Source organism: Nyctereutes procyonoides, unplaced genomic scaffold, assembly GCF_905146905.1.
Source record: "Nyctereutes procyonoides isolate TBG_1078 unplaced genomic scaffold, NYPRO_anot_genome, whole genome shotgun sequence".
NCBI classification, from domain to species: Eukaryota; Metazoa; Chordata; class Mammalia; order Carnivora; family Canidae; genus Nyctereutes; species Nyctereutes procyonoides.
This window is the reverse complement of record NW_026575146.1, coordinates 76,465,491-76,487,424: the sequence shown is the minus strand read 5'-3', so window position 1 is coordinate 76,487,424 and position 21,934 is coordinate 76,465,491. Positions and strand designations below refer to the sequence as shown.

Here is a 21,934-nt window from a genome sequence, read left to right as displayed (position 1 = left end):
GAGTCCAGGTGTGTGGGACCCTCAGGTGCCATGAATGTAAGGGGGGCAGGGAGCCGCAGCGCCCAGGGCCAGGTCCGCTGGCCTGTTGTTCTGGGTATGACCTCCATCTGCCGGCTACCTCGAGTGTGTGTGTTGGGGGCCGAATGAGGGTGTCTGGTCCGTTTCCCCCTCTCTGCCCATCCAAGGTCCTGGCAGCTCCAGGCCTGCCCCTGCCCACACTCTAGGTGGCCCCCACTCTGCTCCCCAGGAAGAGGTCCATTGTGCGTGCCCCACTGGGTGGAGGACAGCCCCAGACTTGTTGACGCGGACAGGGTTGCCAGTGCCGGCCCCTCTGCTCCCCCCCCCCCCCCCCCCGCCCCGGACCAGGTGGCAGGGCAGAGGCGGCAGGCCCTGGGCCGGCCAGCCGTGATGGAAGGGGCCTGTAAGGGCAGGGAGTGAGGGATGGAGAGCCACACAGGGGGCTCTGCTCCCCGCCCAGGACCTGTGACAGGCATTGCTTCACAGATGCTCCCTCCCCCTCAGCGCTCAGAGTGACCCCCTCCTCCTTCCACTTTAAATCTGGCTCCACATACAGAACCTTTATTGGGCATCTACCACGCAAGGTGAGGAGTCTGATGCGGGGATCCCTTCACACTGGCCCCAACTTGGGCCACCTCATTCCTAGGACACCCCCACCTCCCTGTGACACCCACTTGTTGAACACGTGATGCCCTGGAGTGGTTGGACCCTTGCCCCCCTCCCCTGCTTGTTTATCACCCACTACCAGCCCTCTGGCAGCGCTCCAAGGTCCCTGGGCCAGCGGTGGCTGTGAGGCTCAGCCTGGGGTGGGGGCCTGGGGCTCCTCAGGTTTTCTGAATCACCACCTGGAACTTACCTGGAAGAGAAGGGCTGGCTTTAGCTTGAGGCTGGGGGATCTGAGGCCCGAGGCAGAAAGCACCTGAACAGCTCAGAGATGCTCAGAGACACTCATCCCTGCCCTGTACCAGTGGCCTGGCTGGCCTGGGGCGGGACCAAGGGGTGGTCCAAGGGGGTGCTGCTCCCCGCCCACCTGGCCTGCATCCTAGAGCTATGTGGGTGACTAGGAGCATGAAGGTCAAGCATGCAGGGTGCTGAGGAGAGGCCTAGCACAGGCTTCTGTGGCATGTGTTTCTCGGGTCCTGCCTACCTGGCCTCAGGTCCCCACCATGAGGAGGCCTGGGGCACCAGCAGAGGGAAGAGCCCTGGGGTTGGGGGCAGCAGAGGGTAGGCTGCAATCCATAGGCCCTGGCTGCCCTTTAGGGCCCCCCATTAGAGCATCAAGCAGGCTGACTACTATTACGTCCACCCGGAATCATGTTCGCCACCACTAGACCAGCTCCTCGTCCCATCCATGGTTCTCTGCTCCCAGCTGGCACAACCTAGGGAAGCAGGCTTGGGGGACAGCACAGGTCCAGCAGCATAGCCAGGTTGCTCCAGCCACATAGCCTGGGCACGGGACTTAAGCTCTCTGGGCCTCAAACTCCCCATCTGCCAGTGGGGTCCCGCAGGTCCCAAAGCCTTGGCAGCAGGGACAGGAGACCTCCAGAGCCCTACCACACAAGGGACGGGAAGGGCCCCCTCCCCCATGACTCACAGGTGGGCAAGGATGCCACGGAGGCGGTGACCAGGCTCTTGATGCCCAGGGTGCTGAGGGCACCTCGCAGGAGGCCGCAGGTGAAGGCCAGGAACTAGGGGTGGGTGGAGGGGCACACGTCACCCAGGGAAGTGGGGAGGCCAGCACCCAGGACAGCGGCCATGCTGGGCTTTGGGTTCCACAGTGGGGGCAAGTCCCACCCCCCCGGGTCCTGGGCTAGCCCCCCAGCTCGGGGCGGGGGCTGAGGACACAGGGGGAGATCCAGTCCAAGCCCCTCCATACCTTGGGGGCTTCCTCCAGATACTGCAGACCCGCAGCCATCCGGATGAGGAGGGGGAAGCTGTTGTCCTGCAGGACGTAGGTCCCCTGGGAACAGAGAAGAGCCTGGGGTCGGGGGGTGCTGGGGTGGCACCTGTGCACTTGTGGTGGGGGAGGGAAGGCTGGGAGCCGTTGCCCCCTGCCCCGCTGAGCTGAGGCCTGGAAAGACCTCAAAACCCCTGTCATCATGGCCCCATCCTTCAGGGCTACAGAAGGGCTCAGGGGCTTCCCAGCCCAGGCCAGGGGTCCCCCACGAGGCATGTTGGCCCTGCCCCCCTAGCTGCGTGGCTTCTGGAGTAAACAGTGGAGCAGCCCACCAGGGCCTGGAGCAGAGTGGGCACCGAACTGGAGCTCGGGCCAGCTGTCAGGCCCAGGAGAGATGCTGCTAACCATGGGAGAGCCTACTGCCTACCCTGAGGCCCCATCTCAGGAGGCTTGTGGAAATTCTAGAAATAGCTGTGACACCCTGCCCACCCCCCACCCCTCCACCCCAGTTGCAGCCTCCTGGCCTCCCTTGGAGAATTGGGCAGAGGCCGGGAGAGGGGCCGTGTTGCCAGTGGTGAAGCTTGCCTCCCGCCTATCAGCTTGGGCAACCTCCCTCTGGAAGGGCTCCCCTCCAGCCTCCCTATCCTCTTGGTTTCCGCCTCTGGCTGGAGTCGGGATTCGGGCCCCGGGCGGCGCTACACACCTGGTGATTGGTGCGGAGGCTGTCCATCTGCTTCTGGAACACGGCAACCCACAAGTCTTTGCAGAGGAACTTGAGGACGTCCAGCTCCTCTCTGAAGGCCAGGGTCTCCTGGGGCAGCCTGGGGGGGGGGGCGGGTGGTGGCAGTGACAGGCGCTTGGGCCAGGCTGATGCTGTGGGGCCAGGAGGGCCGGGATGGGGAGCCCAGGGTGAGGAAGAGGGAGGAAGCCAGGCTGGGTTCCTCTACGGAGCAACACAACCCTCCCCGTCCAGGCACGCCCAGGAGGGGGACCGACCTCAGGTCCTGCCTGCCTGTAGCCAGCAGGGGCAGGGGAAAGGCAGGAAGCGCCAGCTCTCACCTCTCGCCCAGGGCCTGGCCCACACGGAAGCCCATGCCCTCCAGCACAGACAGGCTCATCTTCTGTCCCTAAAAGGTCAGGGAAGAGAGGCTCAGGGGCCCTCGGCCACCTCCACCTGGGAACCACCTGGGTTAATAAGACCAGTGTGCCCATCCCTGCCAGCTCAGGGGTGAGGGGAGCCAGGAGGGAGGGCCTTCGGGGACAGGTCCAGGCCTTCTGACTGGCAGGCTGGCTTTGTCCCCCGCCACACGATGTCTTCAAGTCCCTCAACATGCCTCTGCGGATGCCATAGGCTCTTGAGACCAGCCCCCCTTGCTTCACGAGAGGTGGGGGTACGCCCCAGGCTCAGCTTCAGACCTGCTTGTCAGCTCTTTCCTGAGAACACCTATCACTCAGCTCGGGCATTTCCAATGTGCGTCCTTACAACACTGTGGGTAGGTAGCACTCTGATCACCCCAGGGACTCCTGGTGACTTGCCACGGGGCTCGTGTGGCAGCAGCAAGGGAGCCGCAGGGCGTGGGGCCCACCCTCCTGGCCTGGCCAGCAGGAAGCTATAAAAATCAACTGTAATCATTATGCCTTGAAACATCAGCCAAGACCCCTGGGAGGGACACACGGGAGGGAGATGCTCCCTCGGGTGCTCGGGGAAGGCAGTAGCAGCCAAGTGTGGCATTCCCGAGAGCAGAGGCAAGGTCCCGCAGTAGGAGGGGGCAGCAGGTGGGCTGTACTTGGTGTCTGTCCACGTGTCTGCACGTGCTGATGGTGTGCCCCGAGGGGAGTCGGCTTGCACGGATTTCCTTGGGGTGGCCTGAGGACCCTGAGTGCTGGAGGCCCAGGCTGGGGACATCGGAAATACCAGGACAGTGTATGCAGGGAGGTGCCGCTCTCCTCAGAGAAAATGTGGCAGGGCCGAGGTGGGAGGCAGGTGCAGCGCCCTGGGAAGGAGGCAGGAGTCACCGGCCGGAGTCCTTCCCACCCTTCCTCCGGCCACCACACTCCCTTGGGAGTAACTTCCCATCTTCTCTCCGGGTCAGACAGGCCACCACGGCCTCCCCAACGCTGGGGAGGATTTCTCTGCCTAGACCCCATTCAGGAGGATGTCCTGGCCTCCTCAGCAGGCTTCAACAGACGTTGGGGACCCAGCTGTCCACCCCCCACCCTCTGCCCCACCCCTGGGACAGCTTCCATCGTCCAGAAGAGGGGCCTCTGGGCTCACTCACTGTTCCCTGCCCCGCCCCCCCAGGTTAGGTCCGAGATCCCAGCCCAGGCCAGTCTGTGGAGTGGGGACCCAGGCTGACCCTCACAGCCAACACTGGCCTCGGCACACGGGAGGCCCTTAACTGAACAAAGCGGGCAGTCAGGATTCGAGCTTGCACGGTGTGCCAGGTGCTTTGTACAAACCTCTTGTTTAATTTTAACAACCCTGTAAGGTAGGTTCTGGAAGCTGGCACTTGGAAGAGCGAGGTATCAGGTACCCGCAGCCACAGGGCTTCTTTCTGACCTGGGCGGATCTAGTTCCCAAGCCTAAGCGGCCAGGGTGGGTGGGTGGGAGGCCAGACCGACACCTATGGCTGTCCAGGCCTCAGTGGGGTGGCCACGGCTGTGGCCCACCTCGGGGGGCAGGGAGGGGGATGTGCCTGGGAGTAGGGAGGCCCGAGTAGAGGTCACCCAGGCCCCTGAGCAAGTTGGCCCTCTTCTCTGCCAGGCCGCCGGGCTCCTAGGCCCTTGCCCGCATTCCTGTGCTCCTCCTGCAGGACCTGGACCCGGTGACGACACAACTTCCTGCTGGCCAACACTGGCCAGCTCTTTGGAACCCCATAAGCACGTCTCTGCTTTCCTCAGGCCCGACCTCTGGTGACCAAGGTGTGCACAGATGGGCTCAGGTGTGACACCAGTGCAGGGGACACGGCCCAGAGGCTGAGCAACCCCACTGGGGGACCAGGCAGGAGCTGACTGCCCTGTGCCCCCAGCTACTCTCGGGTACAGAGAGGACCATGTTCGCAGCGCTGCCTCCCTCACCAGGGTCCTTAAAAGGATGAAATGCAGGCCAAGCACTCCCCGCTGAGCTCAGTAAGTGTTACTGTCCCTGTCACACACCGCCTGTCGGTCAACCTGGGTGACCAGCCCCTGGTGGAGGGAAAGCCCCAGAGAAGAGCAGCTCTCTTCCATGGGCTGACTTATCTCAGCACCAAGAATGGCCTCAGCTAGCCCTCTCTGCCGGGTGGTGGCCGGGTGGCCATCCTCCCAGAGGGGAGCACCTCAAAGAGGCAGGGCCGGGCTCTGCTGTGACCAAGCACATCTGTGTCCCTGAGGACTTCCCGAGGCATAAGGGGGACTCTCTCATTCATTCCACAAACATGTCCTGGTGGCCTCTATGAGCCGGCCGTTGTGCCTGGTGGGGTGACAGGTGCCCAGGTGATGGGCAACCCCTATGCCAGGGGAGCCGGGCAGCACAGAGCAGGGCAGAGCCAGTTCCCCCAGAAGGGGTCCCGGGGTGCTTCTCAGAGGAGGGCGGGGTAGGGAACTCCCAGCAGAGGGTTGGTGCAAAGGCAAGGAAGCAGGAAGAGCCCTGGGGGGTGCAGCTCAGGCCACAAGGATGGGGGAGGGTGGTGAGAGGTGGGGGAGGGGACTCCTGCAGACCAGACTGAGGGGGACACAGTGGGAGAGGGCATGACAGTCCCTGCCCCGAGGGAGCGGGGAGCCCATAGGAACTGAAGCGGGCTCCAGCCCAGGTGGGGGCCCCACAGGGGAAAAGCAGGACTGTGAGAGCTCCTCTGGGGCCAAGTCTGAAGGAAGCAGAGTGAAGCCCGGAAGGGAGTGGGGTGGCACCCCAAGGCCTGGTCACAGCCAGGATAGTGGCCCTGAGAGGGGACAGCCCAGGAGTCTGCAGGGTCTTCAGCCAGGCCGGGAGCTCCAAGATGGGGATGGAGGGGGTTCTGGAAAGGTGTCCCTTCAGTGAGCTTCAGACTGCCGGCGTTCAAGGCCTGGCTCCGCTGCTTACTGACCTTGGGCAAGCTATCTGGGCCTGTTTCATGTGTGAAAGGGGGCTGACAGCAGGCCCCACCTCATAGCGGTGGCATGACGGGCACTGGGCAATGGGTCCTGCCCAGCTGCTGTCACCACCCGCCCCGCTGTACTCAACTAGGGGCCAATGACATGGTGCTGAACTGGAAAGATTCGGGGGCGGGGGGATATGGGGTGTAGGACCAACAGGAAAGGGCAGGGAGAGAGGCAGTGCAAGGGAGGGGTCAAGGATGAGCAAGTGAAAAGAGGGTGGAGGAGGAAGGGACCAGAAGCTTCCCCTGTTCCATCACCACCTGCCTCCCCCAGTCCCTGCAGAAGCTCTTCAGGGATTAGAGGTTTATCATTCCTATGAAACGCAGGGCGGGCCGCTCATCCTCTGGGCCCATCCCAGGGCCAGGGCGCTTCTGGGTTCTTGGCCACCCTCACCCCCAACCTCAAATGAGTTTGCACAACAGCCCACGGAGAAGAAACAAGATCGTGCAGAAACAGAGGAGAACCCCTTCGAGAAGGCTCTCCTAGTGTCCCCCCAACAGCATGGGAGCCAGGAGGAAGGGGCAACTGGAGGGGAGCCCTGGGAAATGGAAAGTACGGTAGCACCAATAACCTCTGTTAACAAGGGAGCCGACAGACAGACATAGCTGTCAAGGACAGACATTTCCTGTCAAGGAAAAGCCACGAGGTAGGAACAAATGGCAGGAAAGGTATAAGACACACGGAAGGGACCCAGAAAGTCCAGCATTCTAGGGCCAAGGACGCGCTGGAACAATGTGGAAGAAGAATCAAAGAGACGAAAAGAGAGGAGGGTGCTCAGCAACAGGAAGGTTCAAGTGTTTGAAAAGAGAAGGGACACCGAGCCCCAAGGAGGATGACAGGAAAATAAGCAAACTGAGCCACCCCACAAGCCCGCACGTCCTGAGCCCTGGACTCCCAGAGAATATCCTGGACTAAAGCTGGGGAGCTGGTGGGAGGGGGGCCTGTGCCAGGCTCCTTCTCGTCTCTTCTGCAGCCCTGCCCCTCCGTGATCTGTGCAGGTTCTGGAGGGGGGCCCAGGGGCCAGCTGCTCGGGCTCCTCCCTTAAGAGGAGCACGGGGAGAGGGAACATTCTGGCTTCCCCCAGGTGCATGGCCCCAGAAGATCCAAGAGTGCGGAGAGTGAACCCATGAGTAAGAATGAGCAAGCGGGAAAAGCCAGCACGCCTCCCACCCTGTGGCCCAGGACTCACTGCCCACATCCACCCAGGCGGTCCTAGACACCCCAGATCCCGCCTTCTCCCCGCCCCCCAATACTCCCAAAGGCCCCCCAGTCCTAATTCCCCCAGGGCTGAGCACCTGCCTGTGCTCTGGGCCCCTATAGCCACCAACCTCCCTCAGGTTGGTTCAGGCTCATTCACGTGGCCTGGGAGACCTTTCTAAAAAGTAGAGCTGAAGCCCGTGCACCTCAGTGTAAACCTTATATGGCTCCCACCACTCTCAGGACAGAGCCCTTGCTCCCACCACTAGCTCCCTGGCCTCAAGGGCACTGTGTCCCCTGCAGGGCTATGTCCCCAGGGGGTCCACTCTGCCAGGAACCGGTCGGTGGGTTTCCCAGGCGCTGGCTGAGGGCCGGGGCTCCATCTGACAGCTGCTGCACCCACCCCAGGTGCCTGGGCTGGCACGGGTGCTCGCTGGGCTGGGCCGGGGTGGAGGAAGGTCTGGCCCAGCAGGGCTGCTCCTGGGCCCCCTGCCAGGGCTCACAGTAGTAGGTGACAGTAGGTGAGACCCACGCTTACTGGTGTGCAGAGGAATTAACTCCTTTGCCCCCAGGCTTTCCTTATCTTCAAAGCTGCTGAGGTGGAGAAACCACAGGCACCTCCTCCCCGGGTTTTTCCTGCTCTGGTAACAAAGGCCCTTTGAACTCGTGGCTCCTCGGCTCCTCGGGTTAGTCTTCCACTCCACCTGTAACCCTTCCAGAAGGATCCATTCAACAGCCACAGATAACCAACGTGCCAGGCAGGATACGGAAATCCCCCAAACTCCTGGGCATGTGTGCTCTGGGGACAGATGAACGAGCCACCCACTGTCCCTGGGCTCAAGGAAGGTGGTGGCTGGGGGGAGGGGCAGACCTGAAGCCACAGACAAGCCTTGGAGCCTGATGCCTGAGTCCTTATTTCCCCTCTGATTCTTGCCACCTGCAGCCCAGGGAAAGCCCCACCTCTGGTGCCTCAGCCCCTTCTCTGTAAAATGGGGTAATAGCGTCTACCTTACAAGGCTGTTCTGAGGACTAAATCCAACACAATACTGTGCTGGGGACACGGTAAGTCCCCAGCAGGAGGCCCGCATCTGGTTCATATGGGACACTTGTTGGGCCGAAGAGAAAGAACAGAAAGAGGAAGAAGGAGGAGGGAAGAGTGGGAGTGGAAGAGACAGGGTTGAGCAAATAACAGTTCTCTCTCTCTTTCTCTCCTCTCTCTCTCTCTTTTTTTAATTTTATTTGAGAGAGCGAGCAAAAGTGGGGTTGGGCAGAGGGAGATGGAGAAGCAGACTCCCCACTGAGTAGGGAGCCCAAAATGGGGCTTGATCCCTGGACCCTGGGACCATGACCTGAGCCCAAGGCAGACACTTAACTGACTAAGCCACCGAGGCGCCCCAAACAGCAGTTCTCTTGATACAGCCCTGAAAATGGGGCTCCCAGGTGGAAGGGCGGTGGGGGAACCGCTGCAGACCTCAGCCCCGGCTGTACCCGGAAAGCACTCAGGACTCAGCACGGAATCCCAGTGGCAGCGGGGTCCCAGGCACATTTGTGTGTTTTGAAAGCCCGAGGTGAGCACGGCTGAGTAACCCAGCATTTCCCACACTTGCTTGACCACAGAAACCCATTAAAATCCTCCCGGAGCGTGCCAGGGAAGGCTCACCGGGAAATGCGGGCCAGCGTTTACAGCGCAGGTTTGGAGGCGGGAGGCCTAGTTATATTCCTGACTCTGCCACTTGAGGGCAAGCACTCCTGTGCATCAAAGCCTCTGTTTCTCAGGTTCCAAAGCCTACAAAGCGGGGAGGATTGTGCTGACCTCTGTGGGTCGGTAGGAGGATCAAATGAAATCAGGAGTGTGAAGCCCATGAGCGGGCACTGGAAACATTCATTTGTGGTAGGGCGCTCCTATTATTACAAATCTCAGTCCCCACCCCAGCCCTCCACAGCAGGGGGACTGAGTCCACTTGAACAAACCCAGGCCAAGGACCTACTGTGTGGTGATCAGTGTAGACCTGGCCATGGAGTGCAGTCGGGGGTGGGGTGGCAGAGGGCAGACATGAATCAAAGGCTCATAGGAGCCTAGAATTCAGATGTATACTTGAGTGTGATAGGACTACTAAGGACAAATGGGAAGGGGCTGCAAGAACGTCACAAGGACACCTGACTTGAACTGGGGGCTTGGGGAAGGCTTCCCCAAGGAAGAGGCATTTGAGCCAAGGTCCAAAGGATTAATAGATGGGAATGCATTGAAGATACAACAGGTGAAATGAGCTGAGAGATGAGGGTACAGGGGCTGGTACAGGGGCAGAGAGGGGCCTGGACTGTAGGGCAGGGGTGAGGAGAGGTGGCACCCATGATCAGAAAGAATGAGCAGGGCCTGGCTGGGAGGAAAGGCTGATGTCAGGGACACTGGGGATTGTGGCTTGAAAGCCAGGCTGGATGGGGTACGGAGACTCTGCAACCCCCTCTCCAACACACAGGCCCATGCACACTCCCCATCCCCATCCCTTCATCTTTCTCATAGCATTTCCTTACCACACTATACTTGATTCATTTAGCTTCTTTGTGTCCCTCGATGACAACCTAAGCTCCAGGAGGGCTAGGAGTTTTTTTATTTTTTAAATTCATGAGAGACACACACAAAAAGTGAGAGGCAGAGACACAGGCAGAGGGAGAAGCAGGCACCATGCAGAGAGCCTGACATGGGACTCGATCCAGGGTCTCTAGGATCACACCCTGGGCTGCAGGCGGCATTAAACCACTGCGCCACCGGGGCTGCCCCAGGACCAGGAGTTTTATACAGTTCACTGAGGAACTCCCAGAGCCTGCCACAGAGCCTGACACTTGGTAGCTTTGAGATGAAGTTTGTGGAATGAATGAACTTGAAAGAAACTATGTTGAGATGAGAAGCAACATCCTCCTCCCCAGCTCCTAAACCAGAAAACTTAAGCCAGTAAAAAATCTTGCATATTGATGAGGATGATGATTGAAGTGATTAATAATTATGAAAAAAACTTGATCACGGCACTCAGTCATCAAACACCTAACTCCCCCCTACCCTTTCTTCTTGGTAACAGATTTTACAAGAGCTTCCATGTTCTGGGGGTGGATTAGGTGCTTGACATCACACCAAGTGCTTTAAAGTTCGAGCTCATTTGTTCTTCCTAAGAACCAACTTCCAAAATGCCAAGCATGCTCCTACCTCAGGGCTTTGCACCTGCTGTTCCTTCTTCTGGGATGCCCCCTTCACTCCTCTTGCCTTCACCGCATGGCTAAATTCCTACAGTCTGTTCCTCAGAAGGGCTTTCCTCCACCATCAACCACTCCATCCCTATTCTTTTCATGATTCTATGGAATTTCTTTTCGTTTTCTTAAGATTTTATTTATTTGAGAGAGAAAGAGAGAGAGCATGAGCAGGGGAAAGGGCACAGAGGCATAGGGAGAAGCAGGCTCCCCACTAGCATAAAGCCCTACCTGAGGCTCCATCCCAGGACCCTGAGATCATGATCTGAGCCAAAGGCAGATGCTTAACCAATTGAGCTACCCAGGCGCCCCTCTATGGAAGTTTTCTTGATCGGACTTCTCACTAGCTAGTGGCATATTCTTGTTTGTTTGACTCCCCTACTAAGTTTCCCAAGGACAGGGAAACAGTACCTGAATACAATAGGTGCCTCATAAGTGTCTATTGCATGAGTAAATGCCCCTCTCTGAGACTGAGGCGCTGTTATAATACCCACTTTACTAAGGAGGAAACTGAGGCACACAGGGGATTGAGTCACTGGCTCTCCCACCTACATAGTGGAGCAGGCGTGGATCCAACCCGGGCAGTTAAGTCCTTGGTACACATCCAATGGACAGTAATTACCATAATTACTACCTGCTGACTCCGTGCTAGGCCTTGAGCTAGGCTTTAGCCGGAGCTGCCTCGCTCACCTGTAGCAGGGACCCGCGAGGCCGGCCCTGCTGCGATGCCCACGGAGCCAGCGCCCCGCGAGGGCAGGGGCGGGGTCGCGGCTCGACCCGGGCCGTCGACCCGCCCTCGGCGCTCCCCAGGGCCACGCCCCGGCCTTCCCGCCGCGGCCCGCGCCTCCTCCCCCCGGGTCCCGGCGCTCACCCCAGGGCCAGGGTCGGAGTGGTGCGCCCACAGCTCCGCCACCATCTCGGTGTGCAGAAACTCGAATAGCGCCGCGTCCGCCATGCGCCGGCCTCGCGCCCAACGACCGGCTAGCGCTCCGTGCTCTCATTGGCCCGGCTGGGCAGGCCCCGCCTCCCGCACTTGGTGCGAGCCCGCCCCCATTGGTGTTTCACACTAAGCCCCGCCTCCCGGGCTCACATGGTGCGCGCGTGAACCCGGGAGACCCAGGGGGAGGGCCTGTTTTCATTGGCCACACGTGACAGCGTCTCCGCCCTTCCCCTTCGCCTCCTCGCTGTTTCCGGGTTGTCGAGCCTTCCCATTGGCCGGATCACTGGTCACGGGAGACAAACCCCGTTTTTAAAAATTTCTATTCGTCCACTCTCCACGCAGCGCAATCCGGAAGCGCCAGCCCAGCCGCTTTCCTATTGGCCAGGCCTCCGCTCACGTGATTGCTCACGCCCCCGCCCTCCTCGCCCCTGCACACAGCTGGTTTTGAGGGCTAGCTTTCCTGGTAGGTAGCCGAGCGGCCCACGTGTGTGGCCGCCATGCCCGCCCTACGTGCGCCCCGATTGGTTGGGGCTGTCACCCTCCTCCCTCGGGAAAGACGGCGCGCTCCGGCTGCGTAGCGGATCCTGCAGGCTCCGAGCTTCGGTAAGCCAGGTACGGTCTCCGGTGACAGCGCTCCCCCGCGTCCGCGCTAGTGCACCCTCCCGGGAGTCCAGCTGGGCTGTCACCCTCTCTGTGACCCTGGCACTGGCCCCTGGGCAGCTCAGGAGCCCGTGTACTTCCGGATCTGACAGAGGCTTGGAGGACGGAGGGGAGGGTGTGGCCTCTGCTAGGAGGCAAAATCGGAAAGAGCTGGGTTTGGGATTCGGGGACGCGGGCCACGGGGCTTTCATCCACCCGGTCCTCAGTTTCCCCAAAGAGGGTGGGGTCCAGTGGCTTCCATTATCTCTGGCAGCAGGGCCGACGAGCCCGTTTACAGAAGAGGGAACTGAGGCCCAGGCGCGGGCAGCAGATGGCCCCAAATCGCTAACCTAGTCAGTGCAGGGCTTGGGGTTCCAGCACCCGCGCCTCTTAACCACCGCCGGGCGCCTCTCTTCTCCCTAGTTCGGCGGCATGGCGTCCCAGGGTCGTCGGCGGAGGCCGCCGCGGAGGCCCGAGACCGTGGTGCCGGGGGAGGCGGCCGAGACGGACTCGGAGCTCTCTGCGTCCTCGTCGGAGGAGGAGCTGTACCTGGGCCCCTCGGGCCCGACGCGCGGCCGCCCCACGGGGCTGCGGGTGGCCGGGGAGGCCGCGGAAACCGACTCGGACTCGGAGCCGGAGGCGACCGCCGCGCCGGGGGACCTGCCTCCGCTGGTGGTGCAGCGGGAAACGGCCGGGGAGGCCTGGGGCTCGGAGGAGGCCCCGGCGCCGGCCCCCGCGCGCTCGCTGCTGCAGCTCCGGCTGGCCGAGAGCCAGGCGCGGCTGGACCACGACGTGGCGGCCGCGGTGAGCGGCGTGTACCGCCGCGCGGGCCGCGATGTGGCCGCCCTGGCCGGGAGGCTTGCGGCCGCTCAGGCGGCGGGGTTGGCGGCGGCCCACAGCGTGCGCCTGGCGCGGGGGGACCTCTGCGCGCTGGCGGAGCGCCTGGACATCGTGGCCGGCTGCCGCCTGCTGCCCGACATCCGCGGCGTGCCGGGGACCGAACCTGAGCAAGACCCGGGACCGCGGGCCTAGCCGGCTCCCCCTCCCCGGCCTGACTCTGCGCCCTGGGGGGAGTCCTGAGGCCTCTGCGACCCGGCCCTGTCCCCTGTGCAGCTCCCCGCGCGTCTTGCTGTCACCCTCTGGACGTGCGTCACCTGCAGGAAAGCGCAGTGTTGGGGAGCGTGGTGACGGCGCAAGCCCCGCCCTGTCTCCAGCATCTGGCTCCTCCCCCTGGCCCTGTCCTCCGCTCCCTGGTTTGGCTCCAGGCCCTGGTAACCAGTAGCTCCCTCATCTTTCTCCATGCCGGGCTCTCGCGTTGCTTCACGTTTCCTTGTGCTCTGCCTTTCTTGAGTTTGGTTTCTGCTCACAAGGGCTGGTTTGCTTCTTCCCATAGGCGCCTCGGAATCTGGCCCAGATTCCATGGCATCTTCCTTCACTCCCCTGGCTCTGCCTTTGGTCCTAGCCCCACTTCTGGAACTTCGTCCCCATAGGCTGGGCCCTGGTTCCATCTCCTGGTCCTTGCTCTGCTGTCTCCCAGCTTCCAATCCTTGGGGCTTAGCTCCAGCCCCTGGGGTTGATCTCATGTCCTGAGTCCAGCTGTACCCTTAGGATTAGTCTTGCTTCTTTTGCCTTCCCCATTCTGCTTGTACTACCTACCTCATCCTGAGCTTCACAGACTCCCTCCCCCCACCTGCCCATGGTTTCCTTCATCAGGCCCAAGATCTCCCCCTTGCCCCACCCACCCGGCCCAAGGGGGTCTTCCCAATTTTCCAGGCTGAAGATGGCATCTCCTCCAGAACTTCTGGACCAAGTGGTCATGTCCTCCCCACCTTCCAAACCAAGGTGGCTTTTGTGTCCAAGCTCTAGATATAACATGGGTCTTCTCCTGACTGTCCAGGCTGACAGGGGCACTCTTCTGGCACTTAGGGCCTAATGCAGTCTTGCCCCAGTACTTTAGGTGCATTGTGACACCGATTTGCAGATAATAAAACACCACACACTTGGTGTTTTATTCCCTGTGTTGGCCCCTGGAGGCTACAGGGACCTGGGTTTCTGGCTTGGCTCAGGGCCTGGGCTTAGCAGACTCTGCTCTCTCTCCTGCCCCCAGCCCTGGCCCCTCAGTCCCGTTCATATTTATCCACCTCCCCCACTTTATAATCCCAACCTGAAGCTGAGATCCGAGCCTCCTGGGATAGAGAAGTGAAGAAGAGTGCGCTGTACCCATCTCATTAAGACTCAGAACATTTACTGCTATGGGATAGGTTCGTTGATGATTTATTTCTCTGAGAATGGGAGTCCCAAGAGATCTTTCATGCCTGGCCTGTTGAAGGTGAAGCTGTCGCCGGGTAATCGGGACCCTTTGTTTTTTGCCCTGGTTCTGCATTTACTTACATATTGTTAATTCACATAGTTACTGAGCACCTGTTCAGCGCCTGCCCTGTGCTGGGCATTGAGGCTACAACATCCAGCCCAGGCCCTCACGTTGCTCCCAGCCCACTGGGGGAGACAGACATTAATAAAATTTTCTCCTAAATAAATGGATAGTTTTAATATCAATTTATATATTAGCTGTAGTTTTTCTGACACTGTAATTAGGGCCGTGAAGAGTACAGTTTTGTGAAGGTATAACCGAGATCTCTCTGACCTTGTCTGGGCAGATGGGGGGAGGTCACATGGCCACCCCGTGGAAGTGATGCATGAGTTTGAGCTGAGCCCTGAAGCTGTAAATGGGTGAAACTGTAATGAGTGGAGAAGAGTTGCAGGCGGGGGGGAACAGTGTATGCAAAGGCCCAGAGTCAGAAGGGAGCATAACCTATTTAGCAGAAAAAGGTGACATCCTCTACTGGAGATAGCAGTAGCGCTGGGGGGAGGGGGTGGAGGTGGGTGAGTGTTGTCACCAGCAGAGGCCAGACAAAGCTGGGCTTTTAAACCAGGTAAGGAAGGACTCGGCCGGCCTCTATCCAACAACCAGTAAGCAGACAATGGTGCCAATGAATGTGTCTTTTGTGAAGGAGATTCTGGGACTGATGTTTCTGCAGTGTGGATGCCTCTGGAAAAATACCCAGAAATGCCAGTTTAAAAATAAACTGGGGTGTCCTGGTGGCTCAGTCAGTTAAGCGTCTACCTTTGGCTTAGGTCATGATCTCAGGGTCCTGGGATCCAGCCCCTGGTCAGCTCCCTGCTCAGTGGGGAATCTGCTCTTCCCTTTTTCTCTGCCCCTCCACCCCCCGCCCCCCCGCTCATGCTCTCTCAAGTAAAATCTTTTTTTTTAGATTTAAAAAAATTATTTATTCATGAGAGACACACAGAGAGCAGCAGAGACATAGGCAGAGGGAGAAACAGTCTCCCTGGGGGAAGCCCAATGCGGGACTTGATCCCAGGACCCCAGGACCGTGACCCAAGCCAAGGCAGACACTCAACCACCAGGTACCCCAATAAATAAAACCTTTTTAAAAGTAAAATAAACAAACATCCTTTAAATGTACAGAGGAACTCAGAAGGGAGCAAGGGAAATCTCCCGGGCCCATATTGCAGAGGTAGCTTCGAACTGGTGGCCCTGACAATATTTGCCCATACCAGAGACACAAGGCCTTGGAAATGAACAACTGCCAGGCCTTGGGCCCGGCAGTTTGGAGGGAAGCAGAGGCCCCTGCATAAAAGTCGGTCCCTCAAAGAGCTACACCTCCAATGAGAGAATGTGATAGAAAAAAGGCAAATTGATACTTTCGAGGCACACCTATGAAACTTGCCCATCTCAGCTTCGGCTCTGCATGGAGAAAATGTTTCCTCGGGGACTTCACAACCACCAGTTCAACTGGGATTTGGATTTACCCTTGCATAACAGTCCAGGAAACCCCCAGCATAGAAATGAACTGGAGGCGAGCTCTGGTTGAAGCCAGGGAACCCAGTCATAAGTGGCTTCATGCAGAGTCAGAGCAGGTTAGGGTCAACCGTATTTAAGGACACAGTCGAAAACTGCATAGGTTACCCGAGGATAATGTGATGAACTAGTCTGGGCTGCTGGATCCCTTCCCCAAATTTAACCTTGGAGAAACTGGAAGAAAGAAAGAAGCCTGTCAGAGTGTTAATGTGTCCTGTTGGAGAGCATCCAGTTCGTTCACTAAGCACACAGACAACGAGCAAATGGGGGAGAAGCCTAAAGCCAGAGGTAAGTCTGTGAGACCCATTTGTGGATCCTCCATCCCTGTGGGCCCTGCAGGGTTACCTGCGTCTGCTGTTCTCCCCCAGAAGTTCAGTGAGGTTCACAAAAGATGCGTTGGGAAAGAACTTGGGCAGAAATTACAGCAGAACCAGGGCAGCCCGGGTGGCTCAGTGGGTTAGCGCCGCCTTCGGCCCAGGGCGTGATCCTGGAGACCTGGAGATTGTGGAGATCTGGAGACCGTGGAGATCGAATCCCACATCAGGCTCCCTGCATGGAGCCTGCTTGTCCCTCTGCCTGTGTCTCTGCCTCTCTCTCTCTCTCTCTCTCTCTCATGAATGAATAAATAAAATCTTAAAAAAAAAATTACCGCAGAACCAATTATCCTGTAGCTCCTTTGCCATCCCCTCCACCCCCGTCTGTACACAGGTTCCATCTGATGGGAGATAAGCACAAGCCAAAAGGTCAAAAGAAGGGGGGCCGTGGGGGCTGATGCATAATCCTCCCCCTAATTGCTTAGTAGCCTTTGGTGTCCACTCGGTCAGATTGTGTGGCATTTGCCTGACTCGTTGTTAATATCGGTCAGGGACAAAGGCAGGTTTATCCATAGGGTGGACAAGGGACCCCTTTTGGGCCGTGTGGTTAGGAGCCTTGTCAGCTCTGTCCTTCCTTAGAGATACAGTGTCAGTGTCCTTGGTACGGCCTCCCGGGGGGACAGTAGCAGTTTTAGCAGGGAAGTGAGTAGCCAGCATGGCTATTCCCAGGGGCAGCAGGAGTCCCAGCAGAGGTTAAGAACTTGCGGGATTTCTAGATGTGTCAGCAGCCCGGCAGGTTCTAAAAGTGGATCCGGAATTGGTGTGCTGGTGGCCGTTTTCTCCTCTGCTGCTGTGGAAGCTCTAGGAGGATCTCTGAGCTGGGCGCCTTGGTGGGGAGAGTGTTTGCTTCCCGTGCTTCATCCACAGGAGCTGTCACAGGTAGGGGCAAGTCTGGGGGACGCCTGGGTGGCTCAGTGGTTGAGTGTCTGCCTTCGGCTCAGGGTGTGATCTGGGGTTCTGGGATCAAGTCCCACATCAGGCTCCCTCCATGGAGCCTGCTTCTCCCTCTGCCTGTGTCTCTGCCTCTCTCTGTCTCTCATGAATAAATAAATAAAATCTTAAAAAAAAAAAAAGGAAGAAGCAAGTCTGGGTTGTCTGCAGGGCAGCTAGGCGGTCCCCTGGTGGCTCAGAGACCATTTGCAAAGTGTGCTGGCAAGGCAATCAGCTGGTGGACAGAGCAGGGACTCCCCAGCAGGGAGGGACAGGAGAGCGCAGGTGTCAGTGTCACAGCCCCGAAAGATGCTGGAGGGGTGGGTCAGGAGGCTGCTCACAGGAGGTCTGCCAGCAGAGGAGAGGGTGCCATGTCCCAGGAACCTCTAAGGGGACAGATGCTGTCTCGGGATCGTAGAGGTGAGAGGGCTCTACTGGGAGAGCCCCGGCTTTGGGCTTTGTTGTTTGGATGTGCTGGCAGGTCCGGGGTGTGCCTGATGCCATGGGCCCCAGGACTCACGTGGGGGACAGAAGCTCATCCTAGAAGCCCACTGCACTTTCTCCATCCTCCTGGTAGCGTAGGTGAAGAGGTTTGTCACAGTTAGGGAGGCTGAGAGTGGGGGCTGTGGACGATGGCTCATTTTCAACTTCAAAGGAGGTCCCTGCCCCCCAAAGGCCAGGAAATGGGCTTGGACGAGCATCTGGGAGGAGGGCATGTAGAGGTTTGGCAGGAGCAGCAGAAATAGCCATCCGTGGGCGGCAGTAGCCAGCTGCCCCTGGAGATTACAAAGCGCAGTTTTAGCTGGGGAAGGACAGACAGAAATGATTTGAGGTGTTGGGGTCCGGTTTTGAGTTTTCCAGTGGGCAGAGGCATCTCAGGTCCTCAGCAGGTGACAGCACTTTGCACCCACAGAAGTTAGGTCTGGAGGCATGATGGCCTCGTTCAGTTAGTGCCTTGAGGGGGACAAGGGAGTCTGTAAGTCCCCCTGCTTGGTCTAATTACAGAGTACGAGGTCATCTATACATCAAACAAGAGAGGCACCCGGGTGACTCAGTCGGTTGAGGATCCGATTCTTTTTTTCTTTAATTAAAAAAAGTTTTTTTTTTTATTGGAGTTCAATTTGCCAACATACAGCATATTACCCAGTGCTCATCCTGTCCAGTGCCCGATTCTTGACTTCAGGTCAGGTCACGATCTCAGGGTGATGGGATTGAGCCCTGCATGGGGAGCTAAGCACAGAGACCATTTGTCCTTCTCCCTCTGCTCCTTCCCCATTCCCTTTCTCCCTCTCTAGCTCTAAAATAAATAAATAAAATCTTTCAAGAATGTGTATGTAATGTGTATATAATTAAGGCAGCTTTAAGGAATTGGGGACACTCAGAGCACCCCCGAGGTATGCAAGGCTTGTTCAGCGTCTCCCTCTGAACATGAGGCAAAGAGAAATCTCGAGTGGGGAGTGGGGAGGCACTGGGAAGAGAGCCGAGCAGGGGTCCCTCCTGCGGGCCAGGCTGGATGACAGTGGAGGCTAGGGGGGTGCCCAAAGGGCCGCCAGAACCTCGTGAGTTCCTGGCTCTTCGGTTTGGTACAAACTGGTAGATTTGATTCTTTTCTGGATCAAGCTTCCTCTCCTTTTTCATGGGTGAGATTGGAGTATCGCAGGGTGAAGAAGTAAAGATCAGGACATCCTGCTATAATAGAGTCTTATGGGTTCAATTCCTTATTCTGCACCTGTTGTGGGGGAGAGAGAAGGAGGGGAGGGAGGGAGGGGGAGAGAGGAGGAAGGAGATGGTCCCCCTTGGGAAAGCTTTATTCCTTTTCCAGGCAATGCATCTGGGTTCTGCACTTAATAGTAATTCGACTCTGTTTGTATATGAGGCCCAAAGACTAATTGGGACCTTTTTTTTTTTTTTAAGATTTTATCCATTTATTTGACAGAGAGCACAGGCAGGGGGAGTGGACAGAGGGAGAGGGAGAAGCAGGGAGCCCGATGAGGGGATCAATCCCAGGACCCGGAGATCGGAGATCGTGACCTGAGCCCAAGGAAGATTCTTTTTTTTTTAAGATTTATTTATTTATTCATTCATGAGAGACACAGAGAAAGAGGCAGAGACACAGGCAGAGGGAGAAGCAGGCTCCCCAGGATCCCGCCCTTAGCCGAAGGCAGACGCTCAACCACTGAGCCACCCAGGCGCCCGTTGGCCTTGGCTTCTTGCAGTGTCCACAGTTGTCTTGACACAAGCAGGTGAAGCTCTGCGGTTGGCAAGAGAAACGGGTGGACTTTGAGTTACTCCCAGGGTCAACTTCTGTTTTTCTAAAGACTCTATGTGCCAGGCAAGGACCATTGATTTTCATTCCTTTTCCCTCTTGCTCCCCTGCAAGCTGTTTTCAAAGAATCGAAAAGCAGTTTCTGTAAGAGCGCTGAGAGATTGTCCAGCCCCGCCAACCACACTAGTTGGGATTTGCCTCTTTCTAACAGGGAGAAATTTTCCAATTAAAGTGGAAATGAAAAGATGGCTGTGTTCTGGGGCTTCTGGGTGCGAAGCAGTGGTTTTGCGAAGCCTGATATAACACATCCACAAAGGCAAAGGGGGCATCGACCTCGGAGTGCACAACCTGAACTCCAGGCCAGGTTCACCTGTGGTGGGGGAAGGCCTCTAGGATCAGTCCTGTGGCGCCTTGAATAGTGTGTCCACCTGTGTCACTTCCTGGTCATCTGGAGGAGGGCTGGAGGTTCCGGCCACCTGCTTCCCCAGAGTGGGGCTTTTTCTCCAGGAGGCCTTGGCATATAGCTACAGTATAATCTTGGGTGGGGTCGGGGATCCCTGAGTAGCTCAGTGGTTTAGTGCCTGCCTTCGGCCCAGGGCATAATTCTGGAGACCGAGGATCAAGTTCCACATCAGGCTCCCCGCAGGGAGCCTGCTTCTCCCTCTGCCTGTGTCTGCCTGTCTCTCTCTGTAATGAATAAATAAATAAATAGAATCTTTAAAAAATAATAATCTTGGGTGGAAAGGACACCCCTGAAAAGCCAGGCTCCCTAACAGCACGTTACAAATGACCATAGTGTCTCCAACTTCTCTGTAAATTAGGTGGCATCTTCTGAAAGTGGGAGGGAAGGGGCTCTGTAGTTTTTTTTTTAATTTTTTTATTTATTTATGATAGTCACACACACACACAGAGAGAGAGAGAGGCAGAGACACAGGCAGAGGGAGAAGCAGGCTCCATGCACCGGGAGCCCGATGTGGGATTTGATCCGGGTCTCCAGGATCGCGCCCTGGGCCAAAGGCAGGCGCCAAACTGCTGCGCCACCCAGGGATCCCCCGGGGCTCTGTAGTTTGAAAGGGCTCCTGCTGTCCAGGGGCTAGAAGCTATTTCAGCAGGTGGGTCCAGGATGCACCCAGGAAGTGCATGGCAGGGGAAGGCCTGAAGCTGATGGGTTTTGATTAAGGAGCCACAGAGCCCTGGGGAAGCAGGAGGAGTCCTCGGGTGGCCAGGGCCATGTTCCCCCGAGCCTCTGCCAAATTATCTTCGTTTGTGTCTGTACTTGTGGATCTAACCTGTGTCCCCTGGGTCCAGACATCAGGCCAGAGTACTTTCTGGAATTCTCATGGGGAAAGGAGCGTTCATGCTAGCAGCTGGGTGTAGGAGGGATTTTCTGTAAGTCAGAGGAGGTTTAGGGATAGAAGGAATTTGCTGCAGAGGTGAGGCCAGATTTGGAGGAGGCAGGGATTAGGGGCAGGGCCTCAGGGATAGGGCATTGGAGATAAAGGGGCGCATGGAGGACAGAGAAGGGGAATTTGCCTAATGTGAGAGCTAAAACCACACGATTCTTAGATGAATTGTGAAGATGGGAGAAAAATCATAGTTTTTGTTTTTGTTTTTTTTTAATCATAGTTTTTAAAAAAAAAACGACTAGAAAAAAAGTCAAGGGAGAACTTCAGGACGTTGGATTTTGCAAGGTTTTCACAGATAGGACACCAAAAGCACAGGCAAAAAAAAAAAAATAGATAAATTGGTCTTTAAAAAATTAAAAACTTTTGTGCATCAAAGGACACTATGAACAGAGTGAAAAGGCAACCCACAGAATGGAAGAAAGTATTTACAAATCATATATATGGTAAGGGATTAGTATCCAGAATATATAAAGAACTCCTACAACTCAACAGCAAAGAACAAGGAGCAAGAGCACTCCAACAAAAGTTACAAGAGTCGCTCTACCCAAAGAACTGAACTCACACAAATCCAATTCAAATATAGGCAAAAGACCTGAATAAACATTTCTCCAAAAAAGATACACAAATGGCCACTAAGCCCATGAAAAGCTAGGCATTAGGGAAATGCAAATTAAAAGCACAATGGGAGGGACACCTGGGTGGCTCAGCGGTTGGGCATCTGCCTTTGTCTCAGGGTGTGATCCTGGGATCTGGGATCAAGTCTCACATCAGGCTCCTTGCAGGGAGTCTGCTTCTCCTCTCCCTGTGTCTTTGCCTCTCTCTGTGTGTGTCTCTCATGAATAAATAAATAAAATCTTTAAAACAAAACAAAAGCACAATGGGAGGGGCACCTAGCTGGCTCAGTCAGTGGAGCACATGACTCTTAATCCTGAGGTCCTGAGTTTGAGCCCTGCATTGGATGGAGAGATTACTTAAAAATAAAATCTTAAAAAAAAACAACACAGTGGAATACCACTTCACACCCACTGGGA

At 57.1% G+C, this 21,934-nt stretch overlaps 2 protein-coding genes across 4 annotated transcripts; one reads left to right on the top strand and one right to left on the bottom strand.

The window, feature by feature from the left end:
* Positions 1-563: 563 nt before the first annotated feature.
* Positions 564-11,449, bottom strand: TRAPPC6A (trafficking protein particle complex subunit 6A). Of its 2 annotated transcripts, XM_055310913.1 has the most exons (7): positions 11,340-11,449; positions 3,703-3,909; positions 2,975-3,042; positions 2,619-2,736; positions 1,895-1,978; positions 1,613-1,706; positions 564-874 (listed from the first exon to the last, which is right to left on the bottom strand). In XM_055310913.1, exons 1-7 carry the CDS (start codon positions 11,421-11,423, stop codon positions 843-845), a joined length of 687 nt encoding a protein of 228 aa, XP_055166888.1. In that variant the 5' UTR covers positions 11,424-11,449; the 3' UTR covers positions 564-842. The 2 variants fall into 2 exon arrangements, with proteins under 2 accessions (XP_055166888.1, XP_055166889.1); XM_055310914.1 differs by lacking the exon at positions 3,703-3,909.
* A 373-nt stretch (positions 11,450-11,822) lies between these two features.
* On the top strand, positions 11,823-14,584 carry BLOC1S3 (biogenesis of lysosomal organelles complex 1 subunit 3). Of its 2 annotated transcripts, none has more exons than XM_055310578.1 (2): positions 11,823-12,011; positions 12,471-14,584. In XM_055310578.1, exon 2 carries the CDS (start codon positions 12,480-12,482, stop codon positions 13,077-13,079), a length of 600 nt encoding a protein of 199 aa, XP_055166553.1. In that variant the 5' UTR covers positions 11,823-12,011; positions 12,471-12,479; the 3' UTR covers positions 13,080-14,584. The 2 variants fall into 2 exon arrangements, with proteins under 2 accessions (XP_055166553.1, XP_055166552.1); XM_055310577.1 differs by having other exon boundaries at positions 11,827-12,020.
* The last annotated feature ends 7,350 nt before the right edge of the window (positions 14,585-21,934 follow it).